Source organism: Meles meles, chromosome 9, assembly GCF_922984935.1.
Source record: "Meles meles chromosome 9, mMelMel3.1 paternal haplotype, whole genome shotgun sequence".
In the NCBI taxonomy this organism is placed as follows: domain Eukaryota; kingdom Metazoa; phylum Chordata; class Mammalia; order Carnivora; family Mustelidae; genus Meles; species Meles meles.
Genome location: NC_060074.1, coordinates 3,173,036 through 3,189,975, shown reverse-complemented (window position 1 = coordinate 3,189,975; position 16,940 = coordinate 3,173,036). Strand labels below are relative to the sequence as shown.

The following is a 16,940-nucleotide window of genomic DNA, read 5'->3' as shown; positions in this document are numbered from 1 at the left end:
AGTAAACAGAGCTAAGAATATAGATCTTATTTTTAGGAGAAGATAGATCCTGAGTTTAATACATCTATTCAAATTTAGATTTCTACTTCTTTGATATATGTATCTTTTTATGTTGAAAAGTTTGGGTTTTTTTTGAAATAACATTAACATTGTTTCAGATTTGTTTTGTCCTAATAAATATAATAATAGTTCTAGGATAACAATACCACTATTTTTTACTAAAGATAAAGCCACTGAAATAGTTGTTCTCTTTGCCCTATACCAGTTTTTTTAGTGACTTGTGTTTTTCATATTCTCTATTCAACCTGGTTCTCATAGAAACAAGTCTTTATTTTTATACTTCTATCAGTTTATGATGTATAATATTTAAAGTACATACTTACCATAACAAGTATAATTGGCACATTTGGTAAACTCAACAGATCAGAAAAGTATGCAGTTGTATCAAAAAGTAGCCAGAGAGTAGCTTTCAGGATGCTAGTTAATATGGACATTAGTTAACATATTTTACAGAATTAATGGAAATCTTTAGTAAATCAGAAGTTGATTAAGAGTACTCCTATTATAATAATCCTTTTTGTTTTGAGTATATAGTATAAAGTAGTGGCTTCTTAGAACTTTTAAAACTTCCATTAAATATATATTTAAATATATGTGATATGTATATGTTATATTGGACACATGTACGTGTATAATTATAAGTATGCATATATTGGGGGATGCGCTCATTGAGGTAAAAAACCTTGAGTGTGAATCTAGGAGGTGTGTATTTTTAGGTTATTTCAAATGTATGCTTTAAGTATGATATACTAGAATTTTTCTATTCCCTGGATTTAAAAAAATTGAAACATAATTGGCCTATAATATTTTATTAGTTTTAAGTATGTAACATAATTATTTGGTATGTGTATGTATTGCAAAATGATTACCACAGTAAGTTAACATCCATCACCCCACATGGTGAACAATAATCTTTTTTTCCTTGTGATAAGAGCTTTTAAGATTTATTCTTTTAACAACTTCCAAGTGTCCTCCTGGCTTTTTTATTAAAAACTATACCTGAAGAATGGTAGACTGTTAACATGTAAATATTTATACCTCAGTTACTTGTTTCTACTGAATATCCTTTTCATCCAAATATAATATGAAGTATGCATCAAAAGCAGGAGGGAAATTTTTGTTTTGTGCTGATCTCTGCAGTCTATTAAAATACATTAACATTATATAATCAGTATATTAGTATCACTAATATGCAGCACTAGCCTATTAATATTAATGCGAGAAGCACAATAAAGTCTTTGTTTTTACTGTGGAGACTGCTGATCAGACTGCAAATCTAAGGCATGTGGTCCCGGAGATACATTATGAAACTTATCTTATAGTCATGATATTAACTTTCATACTGTAATGAAATTATGATGGAAACCTATTTAAATTTCTAACAAAAACATGTACCTATTTCAAAGCTCTGCTTATAATCCTGAATGATGATGAGAGACGTCTCTCCCATACTCTGATGCTGTGATGCAGTGTTTGTTCTGGGCAGGAGCTTCCTCATTGTCCCTGATGAGAATTTCAACCCATGACCCTTTGTGTGAGTCTTAGTGACATCACCCCATTGTGTGCCTTTCTGAGTGAGTTGCTTTCATAACTGTGGTTGTTGGCTTTGTTTACTTTGTAACATTTATTTTTAATTTTTATTTTTTTTAATTAAAAACTTTTTGTGAAGCAACTTCAAATTTTACAGAAAAATATGCACTAATAATACAGAAAACTTTTACATATTCTTCGTATTCCCTGTGATTTCTACATTTGTTTTATCATTCTTTCTTCTCTCCTACCTCTATGAAGAATCTCTTTTTAACCATTTGAGAGAAAGTTGAAGACGTGATAACTGTTGTTAAATTGTTCAGTGGGTATTGTCTAAGAATAAGGACACCAAAATCAAGAAATTTAACAGTGACCCAGTACTGTTACCTGGAACATTTCTTTTTCAAGCACCTAATTTAATTGTTCCACATATGTCCTTGTTTGTTTACTGGGGGGTTAATCTTGCCATTAATATAAATTATGGAGTGGTTGACTTTTTCTTAAGTTAACTTTAAATATCCTTATAATTATCAGAGCACCTGTGTGGCTCAGTCGCTTAAGCATCTGACTCTTGATTCCGGGTGAGGTCATGATCTCAGGGTCATGGCATCAAGCTTGTCCACGTGCTCAGTGGGGAGTCTGCTTAAGATTCTCTCCCTCTCCCTCTGCCTGCCGCCCCTACTTCCCTGAGCTCTGTGCACAGCAGCACGTGCAGGAGCACTCTCTCTCTCTGTCTCTAAAATAAACAAGTAAAGCTTTTAAAAAATGTTTATCCATTTTTTTTAAGTGTTGCTTTTTGTTTCAAATAGTATATTATCTAGAAATACAGAAATGATGCTTATTTCTAGCGGCAAATTAACATAATTTTGAAGGATTTAACTGTGCTTTTAATTATAAGGTCTTTTTTAAAGCCTTAAATAAAGCTGTGCCAGCCTTTCCCCTTTACTGAACAGTCTAAAAATTCATCTATGTCTCTTAATTAAAAAACAGGCTTGGGGCGCCTGCGTGGCTCAGATGGTAAAGCATCTGCCTTCGGCTCAGGTCATGATCCCAGGGTCCTGGGATGGAGCCCTGCTTCTCTTCTCTCTTTCTGTCTACTGCTCCCCCTGCTTGTGCTTTCTTGCTCTGTCAAATAAATAAACAAAATCTAAAAAAAAAAAAAAAAATTTAGATTGCCTAAATTTTACCTTTAAGGATTATAAAATTAAGTACATTGTCATTCCTGTGACGGTATGAGTTTGACTACATTCATATATTTTAGTTGTTTTTGTTTATCCATATTAGAATTTTTATCTAGATTATAAAAATGGATCAAATTTTACTTTAAACTGTTCAGTGTTAGCTCAGTACTGCAATGGCGATTGTTTACTAATAATACAAGTAAAGAATGTCAAAAAAAGATGTCAGGAGTGCTTGGGACACCATAAATAAAAGGAACAGAAGGGCTAAATGTAAAATAGAAAAATACCATACCAGCAATAAGCTGAAAGAAAGCCAATGTATTTTAATAACAAGGTAAATTTTACAACAAATTTTAATATAGAAGGACATTCTGTTGTTTATTGTTTCTCTTTGGTGTTAGTCCTGTGGTATATGCTGGATCATTTCAGATCAGGTACTAGTTATTTCTAATGGACTGTTATTTGAACCCTAGGAAGACGCTATCTTCCTCCAAAGAAGATGTACCTTTGTTTCTAGGAGGTGTCTGGGCTGAGGGAACTAGTAATTCCAGATCATGTAGATCCAGTCGGGAATGGAAGGATTTGTAGCTGAGCTTCACTCCAAGTGAGGGGTTGTTTGAATCCAGGGCATCCTAACTCTTGGGGTATAGCATTTGGGGGCCCAGTTTGGCAAGCCCTAAATTCCATTATTTGTTCCATTAGCAGGTGGGGTTTATTTCAGTCTGTTAAACTCTGTTTAGATCTTCACCCTCTTAAGATCACCAAGATCAGGGCACCTGGTTAAGCATCCCAGCTCTTGATTTCAACTCAGGTCATGATCTCAGGGTGGTGAGATGGAGCCCTGCGTCGGGCTCCCACCGGGTGTGGAGCCTGCTTAAGATTCTCCCTTCCCTCCGTCCCCATGATCGCTCTCAAAAATAAAAAAGTTAAAAAGAGCACTGAGGTCAGATTCTGAAAATTTTACTGACCTCAGTCAACTGTAGAAAGATAGTGTGTAAATATTTGTCTGATACTCTCAGTTTATAACGGAATATGAAGCTGAGCTGAATTAATAGTTCCATAGCATACGATACGACAGCAGTGCTAAAACGAGAAGCTGGGGGAGCAAAGCTCTGTCTGCAGTAACTCTACTGGTGTGATGATTCTCAAACATTTAGAAATGTCCAACCTATGCAAAAAAGTAAAAGCCCTAAAGGGGGAAATAGACCAAACCACAATCCAAAAAGAGTGAACACATTTCTTTCAATAATGGAGCAGGCAGCTACTCAGTATAATAGGTACATATGTATACACACCTATTTTTCATGCGTGCACATGATTGGAACATTGGCCACTAAACTTGATCCCATTAACATGTACTTAGTAATTGCAAATATGTTCACTTCATGTGTGTATGGGACATTTACGAAAATTGGCCATAAAATTAGTCCCAACATAAAAGGATTAATCTTACAGACTGTTCTCTGGATGCAAAGGAATTAAGCTAGCAATCAATAAAGGTAACTAGAAAATTCTGAAAGTTTGGAACGTGCACTATGGCTGTGCGGTGAGGGTAGAGAAGGATTACTTTATTTTTTTTTTAAGATTTTATTTATTTATTTAACAGACAAAGATCACAAATAGGCAGAGAGGCAGGCAGAGAAAGAGGGGGGAAGCAGGCTCCCTGCTGAGCAGAGAGCCCGATGCAGGGCTCGATCCCAGGACCCTGAGACCACGACCTGAGCCAAAGGCAGAGGCTTAACCCACTGAGCCACCCAGGTGCCCCAGGATTACTTTAAATAGTATATAAATGCACCATAAACAAAAATAACAAATTAGACTTCAAAATTAAGAACTTCTTTGCATTCCAAGACATCACTAAGAGTGAAAAGGCAAAGCACAGACTGGAAAATAAGTCTTGGAATGCAAGCATCTGACAAAAGAATCCTGTTTAGAATGTATAAAGATCTTCTGTAGTCCACACAAAAATCCAGTGCAAAATGAACGGTAGATGAGAGTAGACATATCACAGAGCTATCCAGATCACAAATACAGCAAACATTCAGCTGCATTAGTCAAGGAAGTGGAAATTAAAACACAATGAAATACTAACATATACTCATTAAAATGGCTAAAATTATGAAAGACAAGTTCAAGTATTTTTGAGGATGGGGAATAACAAACTCGGGGCGCCTGGGTGGCTCAGTGGGTTGAGCCGCTGCCTTCGGCTCAGGTCATGATCTCAGGGTCCTGGGATCAAGCCCCACATCGGGCTCTCTGCTCAGCAGGGAGCTGCCTCCTCCTCTCTCTCTGCCTGCCTCTCTGCCTACTTGTGATCCCTCTCTGTCAAATAAATAAATAAAATCTTTAAAAAAAAACAAAAACAAAAACTCATATAATGCTGGTGGAGTAGAAAATTGGTACTACTGCTTTGGAAGATTGCCATTTAAAAAAACCTATTTATGTATTTTTAAAAATTTTTTATTAATTATTTTTCTTAACATGTAGTATATTATTTGCTCCAGGGGTACAGGTCTGTGAATCATCAGGCTTACAGACTTCACAGCACTCACCATATCCCATACCCTCCCCAATGTCCATAACCCCACCACCCTCTCCTTGCCCTCCCCCCCCAGCAACCCTCAGTTTGTTTTGTGAGATTAAGAGTCTCTTATGGTTTGTCCCCCTCCCAATCCCATCCCGTGGAAAATTGTTATTTTTAAAAGTTAATTGAATTCATTTCCTTTGACCCAGTAGTGTTACTCCCTGGTATATACCCAAACAAAATGTGTGCACTTATGCACCAACAGACACGCATGAGATGGTCACTGAATCGTTATTTGCAGTAGCCCAAAGCCAGAAAACCTAACTCGCTCTGTATAGTAGAATCGATCAATAAACTGTTTATTCATCCAGAGGAATGCTGTACCGATGAAAAGTAATGGCTGCACACATGAAAGAATCCCACACAGAGCCGGCCAAAAGATAAAAACTGTGTACTCTGTGATTCTAATTATATCGAGAGAAAATCAGAAAGCATAAATCTTATTTTGTTGGAAGCCAGGGTAGTGGTTGCCTGAAGGATGGAGGGTACATAAAATAATTTCTGATCATTTTTATCTATATTCTGGCTACATGGGTGTGTTAACTTTGGGGTAATTCATTGGACCTGTATACTTACCATTTGTTACTATTTGTGTATTTTTGAATGTGTATTATATGTCAATTAAGAAAATTTTTTTAAAAAGCCAATGTGGCTGACCTGAGTGCAAGTGAGGAAAGTAGAGCATTGTAAATCCCAAGATCAGGGAGCTAGAAAGGGCCCAGGCCATGGCCTTATCAGCCATGAAGAGTAATTTTGGTAATACTGTAATGGGAAGTTACTGGAGAATTTTGGGCAGGAGAAAACTTTAACCAATATACACTTAATAATCTTACCTGGCTGCTGCGTAGAGAATAGACTGTGGCAAGAATGGAAGCAAGAACGCCAAGCCCAGGCGGGAGATCCTAGTAATTGCAGCTAGGGTCGTGACAGTGGGGATGGGAACTGGGGACCGATCCAGAGTATATTTCGGCGTCAGAGCTATAAAGACCAGGTCATAGATTAGATTAAGAAATTAGAGGATGATGCTGAGGTTTTTGGCCTGAGAAGCTGGGTGAATGGTGGTGGTATTTACTGAGGGAGAAGCACATTTAAGGAGGTATCAAGAGATTTACTTCTGATGTCTGAACCCTGAGAAAAGTACTAGATGTTTAAGTGGAGGCTTTAAGTAGGCAGCTAGATGTAAAATTCTAGAGAAATCAGGATGGCAAAATGATTTAAATCGTTAGTGTTATGGTGCTTGAGTTCCTGGGCTCTTGGAAGGCATCCCGCGGGAAGAGAATCCGGAGTGAACGGAGTGCAGGAGTGGAGTAGAGGGATGACGTCATCTCTGATCATTGGTGGGGCAGATCGCATCTGCGTGTCAGGGAGAGGAGAAGGAGCAACTCCTGCGACGGAGGGAAGACCAGGAGAGTAGATGCTCCAAGTCACGTGTTTCCTGAAGTGGAGACGAGGCAGCTCCGCCGCATGCTGTAAGATGCCCTGTTAGATGAGGGGAGATTCGAGTAGTAGGTTCGGCGGGATGCAGGGGGAGAGTGTTCGAGGAGAGTTAGGAATTAGAATGACATCTCACATTTGGGGAATGAGTCTGCACAGTGTAACCATTAATAGAATAAAATTGAAGACTTTGAAGGCTTTTTAGTCTAGCAAAGGGTACCAGCTCAGGTGAATGGTTCAAAAGTATGTAACAGTAAATTTTGAAAGTTTCAAGGGGGACTTATTGTAAGCAATCTATAGTGGGTTCTTTTATATAAGATGCAAAATTAGATCTGAATCTGCCTCAGAGGTCTACATCCTTTTCATTGCTGATCAGTGTTTATATTCTTAGTATCTCCAAGTGCAGTGGCTAGCATTTTTTTCAGCCTTCCTCTTAATTGAAAGGTCTTTAAAATTGGCTCTTAATGGTACTTGTGTCAAGCATCTCTTATTCTGAAAGCTCATTATTAATAAGTTCTTTCTAAAATCTTAGAGTCTTTGATTTCGTTCATTTTACCAGTTATGGGTGAAACAAAATGTATTATGTAATACAGGATAACTGAATCTGTAGTTTCTGTGTCAAAAAATACGGGGCTCATAAGTTGCTTTGTCTTCTGATTTCAGGAGGTACATAAAGCTGGGCTGTTAAGTGGTTGTCCTGCGAGACAAGGGATATTGCAGAAGATGTGATGGAGGGACTGGTGTGATGAGCAGTGTTAGCAGGAAAAGGCATACAGGCAGCTTATGTTGTGTGATGCTGGAGCATGACAGGATGTAGGTCTGGTACTGATTGGAAATGTAGCAAGAGATTTTAATAACTGAAAAGAGCATGAACTCAAACAGATGCAGGAAAGAGAACAGAGCAGTTGTCAGACAGGTGCGGAGATGAAATGGGAATCCACAGACAAAAATGGGCGGCATTGCTAGTCTTCCTGAAAACTGAACCGCGAGCTGTGTCTGCTGCTTTCTGTAGGTTTGCTTTGTCTCTGTGCTGTGTGCACTGGATGCAGCCTTCTCGGTTTATTCACCGTCACCCTGTGTGACTTCTGCCCCAGCTTGGCCGTCATGTCTTTTTCAGTTCAGAGTTCAAATGAGCTTTACGCGTTGGCTGTCGTCAACTCACAGCAGCCCGCCGTGTTTTAGTTTAAATCCCTTAGAGTGAGAACCTTGCCTAGTGCACTTTTTGTTCTCTCCCTTTGTTCCCTGCGCCTTACAGTTGTGGTTAGCCTCGACTGGCTGCCCTTGGGTGCCCATCCCTAGTTCAGCCACTGCTCAGGGAAGGGCGAAGTCTTTGGATATATATTGGGCAATGATAGGGTAGACAGTGGCCTTCCCTCGTATGTCTTCCTCACTTTAAAATGATAGGATTAATTGAAATTGTAAAGGCTTGGAATTTTGGAGGAAGAGCATGAGGGCCCTGTGGTTAGTGGAATAAGCATGGCACACGTATGGGAGGTGAAGCCAGAGGTAGGCCGGCCGTACTGCGTAGAGCTCCACGTGTGTTTGTGTGTCTCAGATAAGTGTCCACTTTGTTCACATATGTATTAGGGATACATAGGGGGAAATCTGAAGGGTTACGTAACAAATTAGTAATAACTGTTTCTCTGGAAAGATGGTGGAGACTAGGATTGGGGTTGTGGTCAGATTTTACCTTTATATGTAAATATTTGGTAACAGGGGATATAGCCATTGCTGTTTGTGGAATTCAGAGTTAATTAAAAGAGGTGGGTGGCAATGACCAGAGGAGGTTTGAAACAGGGTCAGTCCATGAGGTCTGAAACTGTGCAGCCCCAGGGAGGCAGTTCTGAGCCCTAGGACTCAAAAGAAGAAAGTTGGAGAACTGGGGATCCAGTCAAACTCTTTAAGTTCTTAGCAGGACATTCCTGAGCTTTAATAACTTGCAGCTACAATGTGATAAACTAAAAGTGGAGAGAATATGAACCAAGGGCTTCTAAAATAATGTAATAAAGTAATACTAAAACTGGTAGTGCTTTCTTCATTGAAATTCGTAAGATTTTCTAATCTTGGAGTATATACAGTTGAGTTGGGGTCCGCACTGTCAGTTGGCTGTGTCATCATAGAACCCTATGACATGACATTTGCCTGTACGAAGACTATCTAACGTTGTGGATTTAACTTATAAGTGTTGACACTAAGAGACGTAGGTAGTGGCTGAAGAATTTTATTCATTTTCTTGTTTATTTACACGGTCTTCTAAAATTTAAGCTTAGTGCATATAGCATGTAAAATTTATAAGAAATGTATGTGTGTTTTAGTGTTTCTTAAGAGGGTTTTAAAGTTTCAAGAACGTTTATATTTTTATTATTCTAAAAGATTTTATTTTTAAGTGATCTCTAGATTTTTATAAGTAATTTTTATAAGTTTATAAAATTTATAAGAAATTTGTGTCTGTTTTTGTGTCGTAAGAGGGTTTTAAAGTTTCAAGAACCTTTAAGTAATCTCTACACCCAACGTGGGAAAAGTTTCAAGAACTTTTAAGTGACTGAACTGAGTATGAAAACACTTGAAAGAGTTGATGAAATTGTGATGAAAGATGAAAAGAACCAGATAGAAATGAGGCCCTTTCTATTTAATGCTTAGAGAACTCTGAAGTGCCTGCAACCGCTCTAAACACTTTATGTGTTTTAACTCATTTAATCCTGTGCTGACAAAGACTACACTGGTTAAAAAGGATCAAGAATGAGAAGAACTGAAGTGGTCTAACAGAAGTTCTGAGTGATGAGGAAAGAACGTAATACAGGGACTGCATTCGTAGTGTGAGCACTGGTGTTAACTGAGTACTTTGTCGTCACGGGTATACTCTGACTCATTTTACTCAGCTGTGTTTTTTCAAATATGTGTATTCAAAGCTTGCTGTTAAGTTTTTCCTTTTCAGTGACATTGAACAAAGTCGAGATAGACTTCCAGCCAAATCTTATTTTCTAAAACTTGAGTTTCATAATCAGTTTTTAAGAGGTTATACATTTGACCCTGGTAAATATCGTATCTGAGAAAAATGATGTTACTGATGTTGGGAACTACGTAATAAATGATGAAACATGTGAATACGTGTGTTAATATGCTAGTCGAGGTCACTGAAATTAGCTAGAATAGCTTGGTTGTGCTCTTTTGATGACAGGTTCCACCGTGACAACGGTCAGTGGTTCTGGGAACAGTCACTGTTCTGTCATGCTGTACGGGATTTGAAGTAGAGGGAAGGGGGAAGAGGATATTAAACAAAACACGAAATGCTGATTGAAGACATCTTAGCTAAAACAGTCTATTCCAGATACCGGCGACACCCATATATTTTTTGTCCAGCACTCCTGAAGTTATGTATTTTAGGGTTTTTCTCCTAAAAGAAATTCTTGTAGAATATAAAGATAGTTTACTTGGTTTAAAATGTTTGTGTGCGTATGAGTTTGCATATACTTTTCACAGTATCTTTAAACAACTTTTTGCCTTATTTTCCTAGGGAGTTGGTCTCTCAGTTCATGGGCAATTCCGAGTGGCTACTGAAAAGTCTCTTTTTGCGATGCCAGAAACAGCAATAGGTAAAACCCCCAATTTTTCATAATTACTTTCAGAATTATCTTTGGATGCATTTCAGATTACACTGTTGTTAAAGGAATTGATGGAATCTTACTGAGATACAGCAATGAAAGAATCCTTAAAAAGAAATTAGGAAGATACCTGAAAGTTATTTTAACTTAGTAGTCGTATCCAAAAACACAAAAGAAAAAGAATATTTAACTGGCAACCACTAACACACTGGTTGTTAGGAGAAAATGGTCTTGTTTTCAGATCTACAATCCATTTTGGTTTTTTTTGTTTGTTTGTTTTTTTTTTTTTTTTTGTTTTTTGTTTTTTTTTTTGAGAGAGCGTGTGCTGGAGGTGTGGAGGTGGTGGGGCAGAGGGAGAGAGAATCCCAAGCAGGCTCCATGCTTAGCTTGGTCTCACATCCCTGAGTCCATGACCTGAGCCAAAATCAGTAGTTGGACACTTAACCAACTGAGCCACCCAGGTGCCCCCATTTTGAAATTTTTATGCATGCTGTGAAATATGGATCAAAGATACAGATCAAATTTTATGATTCTGCACATAGAGATACAGGCATTCACACACTACATTTTGAAAAAGCTGTTGTTTCTCCACTGATGGCTTTTGTACCTTGGTATGTGTTATATTGGTGCCAACACTACAGTCTCGATTACTGTTGCTTAATAGTAGAAATCAGGTAGTGATAATTTTCCCACTTTGTTGTTTCCCACAAGTTGTTTTAGCTATAAAGATCCTTTGTATTTCAATATGAATTTCTGAGTCAGTTTGTCAATTTCAACTTAAAAAGCCTGCTAAGATTTCAATTAGGATTGTCTAAAATTTAAGGAGAATTGATAGCAATATAGAATCCTCGACCTGAGAGCAAGGTATATCTCCCATTTATTTAGGTCTTTTTTAATATCTCTAAGCCAAGTTTTGTAGTTTATAGGTCTTACATACCCTTTGTCAGACTTTTCCTTAACTATTTCATATTGTTTGTTACTATTTTAAAAATTCATTTCTGACTTTTAGTTACCAGTATAGAGAAATACCACTTACTTTTTTTTAAAAGTTATTTATTTATTTTTTCAGCGTAACAGAATTCATTGTTTTTGCACAACACCCAGTGCTCCATGCAATACGTGCCCTCCCTATTACCCACCACCTGGTTCCCCCAACCTCCCACCCCCGCCCCTTCAAAACCCTCGGGTTGTTTTTCAGAGTCCATAGTCTTTTATAGTTCGCCTCCCCTTCCAATTTTTTTTTTTTTTAATAAACATATACTGTATTTTTATCCTCAGGGGTACAGGTCTGTGAATCACCAGGTTTACACACTTCACAGCACTCACAATAGCACATACCCTCCCCAGTGTCCATAACCTCCTCCCCCTCTCCCAACCCCACCTCCCCCCAGCAACCCCCAGTTTGTTTTGTGAGATTAAGAGTCATTTATGGTTTGTTTCCCTCCCAATCCCATCTTGTTTCATTTATTCTTTTCCTATCCCCCAACCCCCCATGTTGCATCTCCATGTCCTCATATCAGGGAGATCATACAATAGCCAAACTATGGAAAGAACCTAGATGTCCATCAACAGATGAATGGATAAAGAAGATGTAGTATATATACACAATGGAATACTATGCAGCCATCAAAAGGGTACCACTTACTTTTTTAATGAAGCATAATTCACGTACAGTATCTTAGTTTGAGGTGTACATCATAGTGAATCTATACGTTCATACATCACAGAATGACTCCCACAAGAAGTCTAGAACTGTCACAATACAAAGTTATTTTATCGTTGACTACATTTCCTACACTGTAGATTTTTATCTCCATGACTTACTTATTTTGTATATGAAAGTTTGTATTGCTTAATCTCCTTCATCTGTTTTGCTTACCCCCAGTCCATCCCCATTGTGGTAACCAAAAGTTTGTTTCCTATATGTGTGAGTCTGTTTCTGTTTTGTTTTGTTTTTTAGATTCTACACATAAATGAAATCACACGATATTTGTCCTTCTCTGATTTATTTCACTTAGCAAAATACCTCTAGCTCTATCTGTACTGTTACGAATGGCAAGAGTTCATTCCTTTTTTGTGGCAAAGTAATATTATATCGTATGTGCATGTATACCACATCTTTTTATCCCTTCATCTGTTGATGGACACTTTGGTTGCTTCCATGTCTTGGCTAATGCTGCAGTGAACAAAGCGGCAAATATATTTCCCTGAATTGGTATTTTTATATTTTTTCTGATATATACCCAGAAGCAGAATAGCTGGATTATGTGGTAGTTCTGTTTTTAATTTTTTGAGGAACCCCCATACTTTCCACAGTGGCTATACCAATTTATATTCCCACCAGCAGTACATGAGGGTTCCCTTTTGCCCACATCCTTACCAACAGTAGTTTTTGGCTTTTTTGAGGATAGCCAGTCTGACAGGTGTGAGGTGGTATCTCATTGTAGTTTTCTTTTAAAATTTTATCTTACTTTTTAAATTAAGTTTTTATTTTAATTCCAATAAAGTTAACGTACAACATTATATTAGTTTCAGGTGTATCATATATTGATTTAACACTTCCATATATCACCCAGTATTTCAGTATTCAGCACAAGTAGCCTCCTAAATCCATCCCTAAAACCCACCAGTTATTTTATCCATCCCCCATCCACCTCCTCTCTGGTAACCACCAGTTTTTTCTCTGTAGTTGAGTCTGGTTCTTGGTTTGTCTCTCTCTCTCTTTTTCCTTTGCCCATTTGTTTTTTAAAGTCCACATATGAGAGAAAACATATGGTACTTGTCTTTCTGTGACTCACTTATTTTGCTTAGCATTATACTCTCTAGCTCCATCCATGTCATTACAAATGGCAAGATTTCATTCTTTTTTATGGCTGAATATTCCTCTGTGTGTGTGTGTGTGTGTGTGTGTGAGAGAGAGAGAGAGAGAGAGAGAGATCTCGCTATCCACTCATCTATCAATGGACACTTGGGCTGCTTCCACTATTTGGCTGTTATAAATAATGCTGCTATAAACATAGGGGTACATATATCCCATTGAATTGTGTTTTTGTATTTTGGGGGGTAAATACCCAGTAGTACAAATACTGGATTATAGGATAATTCTATTTTTAACTTTTTGAGGAACCTCCATACTGTTTTCCACAGTGGCTGTACCAGTTTGCATTCCTACCAACAGTGCAAGAGGGTTCCTTTTTCTCCACATCCTTGCCAACACTTGTTTCTTATATTTTTTATTTTAACCATTCTGTGAAGTGGTATCTCATTATAGTTTTGATTTGTATTTCCCTGATGATGAGTGATGTCGAGCATCTTTTCATGTGTCTGTTGGCCATCTGGATGTCTTCTTTGGAGAAATGTCTGTTCATGTCTTCCCATTTTTAATTGGATTATTTGTTTTTTGGAGTGTTGTATAAGTTCTTCATATATTTTGGGTATTAATCCCTCATCACATATGTCATTTGCAAATATCCTCTCTCATTCAGTAGGTTGCCTTTTAGTTTTGTTGATTATTTAAATGTCTTCTCCCATTTAGTAGGTTTCTTTCAGTTTTGTTGTTTCCTTCACTGTGCAGAAGCTTTTTATTTTGATGTAGTTCCAATAGTTTAATTTTTGCTTTTATTTCCCCTGCGTCAGGAGATATATCTAGAACAATGTTGTTATGGCTGATGTCAGAGAAATTACTGCCTATGCTCTCTTGTAGGATTTTTATGGTTTCAGGTCTCACATTTAGGTCCTTAATCCATTTTGAGTTTACTTTTGTGTGTAGTATAAGAAAGTGGTCCTGTTTCGTTCTTTTGTGTGTTGCTGTCCAGTTTTCCTAATGCCACTTATTAAGGAGACTGTCTTTTCCCCACTGTATTTTTTCCTCCATTCTTGTAGATAAATTGACCATTTATGTGTGGTTTTATTTCTGAGCTCTCTATTCTATTGCATTGATCTATGTGTCTGTTGTTGTGTGAGTACCATACTGTTTTAATTTGTATAGTTTTGTAGCACAGTTTGAAATCAAGGAGCATGATACAACTTGTTGAATTATATAGATGTTGAATTATATAATATAATTATATGATTCAGTTATCTTACAGAGTTTCCCTCTTATGTGACATTGTCTTTCTCTTGCTGCTTTTAAGATTCTTTATTTTTAAATTTTGCTACCTTTAATTATTATGTCTTGGTGTGGGTCTCTTTGGGTTCATCTTGTTTGGGACTTTCTTTGATTCTAGAACCTGGATGTTTGTTTCCTTTCCTGGTTTAGGGAAGTTTTCGGCCATTATTTCCTCAAATAAGTTTTTTGCCCCTTTCTCTCTCTTCTCCTAGGGCCCCTATAATGTAAATATATGTATACTTCATGTTTTCATCTCTAAAGCTCCCCTCAATTTTTTAAAATTATTTTTTCTTTTTGTGGTTCTGATTAGGTAATTTCTACTATTCTATCTGGCAAATGCTGATTTGTCCTTTTGTATCATTTCAGTTATTTTTCACCTCTGGTTCTCATATTTTCTCTTTGTTGAATTTCCTTCATTCTTAGGGGCAGTGAGCATCTTTATGACTAATACTTGGAAATCTTTATCAGGTACTTTACCTGGTGAATTACTTACCTCTGTTTTCTTAAGGTTCCCCCACACCCCCAGGTTTTTTTCTTCTTTTTTTGGAGCATCTTGCTTGGGCTCCTCATTTTGTTTGACTTTCTGTGTTTGTTTCTGTGCATTAGAATAGCTGCCTATCTCTCTGAGTCTTGAAGGCATGACCTTGAGCAGGAGCATCTCTGTGTAGACTGGTAAGCCTGGCAGCTTTGGCTAGTTGGAGCTGGAGCAGGGCTAGGCTAAGAGTATGCTGCTCTGGGGTTACCTTGACCAGACACCTGGGGCTGGGGTGGGCACCTTCAGCAGACAGCTAGAATGTCTGTGGGCTAGGGATCTGAGACTTGCTAGGGCAGACCTAGTAGGTTGGCTAGAGTGCCCAGACCTTGCTCCTGTCCGCACTGTGAAGGTGGATTGGTGGGGGGCAAGGGAGGGTGGAATGTAAAATGTGGTGCTTGTTGGCACCTCTGACCCAGAGAGTTCCAGCAGTTCCCTGCCCATTTGGTGGGTGCTATAGGGTTAATAAGTAGATTTTCGTCACTTACATTCTAATTGCTCTTTAAACAGCTGTGTTTGTTTCATTGTTTTTTTTTTCCTCCACTGTGGTAAGTTTGTGCAGGGGCCCCTCAGTGATGTCCCTCCTTACCGTAAGACATTACATTGGGAATGGTGTTCCTGTGGTTACTGTCTGTATCTCTTTCTCTCCTGCTGTTGTATATGTGGTTCCCCCATAATTTTTTTTTGCAAAAACTGTTCAGTTAGTTCATTTTCCACAGGAATTGCTGTACATGTAGATGTAGATCTGGTGTGTCTGTGGAGAAGGTGAGTTCAGTATCTTCCTAAGCTACCATCTTGGACTGCCACCTGAAGTACAATTGATTGTGTATTGACTCTGTGGCCTACAAACTTCCTAAACTCATTTATTAGTTCTAGTAGATTTTTGTTATAGATTGTATTAATTTTTTATATAAATAATTACATCATTTACAAATAAAGTCACTTTTACATTTTCTTTTCCAATCTGGATACTCTTTATTTTTCTTGCCTTAATACCTTGGGCAGAATTCCCACTACAGTGTTGAACAGAGGTGAGCGTGTGCATTCTTGCCTTGTTCTTGATCTTAGGGAAAACATGCAGTCCTTCAGTTAAGTGGGAAGTTAAGTGTACGTTTTTCATAGGTACCCTTTTTCAGGGTGAAAATGTTTTCTTCTATTCCAGAATTGCTGAGGGTTTTTATTAGGAATGGATTTTGAATCTAAAAAGCCAAAACTTTTTCTGCATCAGTTGAAGTGATTATTGGTTTTTCTTTTTTAGTTTGTTAATGGTGAGTTGCTTTGACTAATTTTTCAACATTAAACTAGCCTTGCATTCCAGGGATAAATCTCACTCGGGTATGAGGTGTTATACTTTTTATATGTTGTTGAGTTTGATATACTCAAATTTTATTTGGAATTTTTGCGTCTGTGTTCATGTGGTTTTTTTATAATGTCCTTGCTTCCTTCTGGTATGGGGGTAATGCTGGCATCATTTTCTGGAGGAATAGCTGTAGAATTGGTATAATTTTTTCTGTATTTGGTAGAATTCATCAGTACATCCATCTAGACCTGAAATTTTCTTTGGCAGAAGGTTTTCAACTATAAATTCAAAATCTTTAATATATGTAGGTCTATTCAAATTACCTATTTCCTGTACAAACTTCGACAGGGTGGATTTTTTAAGAAATTTGTCCAATTTATTAGCATAATGTTTTTCATAAAGTGAAAACTTTTTGTGGGGTCACAACTCAGTCCATAAAAGGGATTTAACAGCATATAGATGTTATCTAGAGCCATAATGCTAAGGAATTGTGTGTGTAGGAATGGCCTAATATCAAGGCTAGGCATAGCAGCATGTAGAGGTCAGGCAGAGGAAGTAGACCCAGCAAGGGGGAATGTAAAGAAGCAGCCATTGAGACAGGGGCAAAAG

General features: G+C 37.7%; 1 protein-coding gene across 5 annotated transcripts in view; it reads left to right on the top strand.

Annotated features, from left to right (window-relative positions):
- Positions 1–16,940, top strand: part of HIBCH (3-hydroxyisobutyryl-CoA hydrolase) — a 104,442-nt gene that overhangs the window by 52,517 nt on the left and 34,985 nt on the right. For all 5 annotated transcript variants that reach the window (XM_046019697.1, XM_046019699.1, XM_046019698.1 and 2 more), the window contains one exon: positions 10,304–10,382. In XM_046019697.1, coding sequence (XP_045875653.1) covers positions 10,304–10,382 — 79 coding nt within the window. The remainder of the gene's footprint in view (positions 1–10,303; positions 10,383–16,940) is intronic.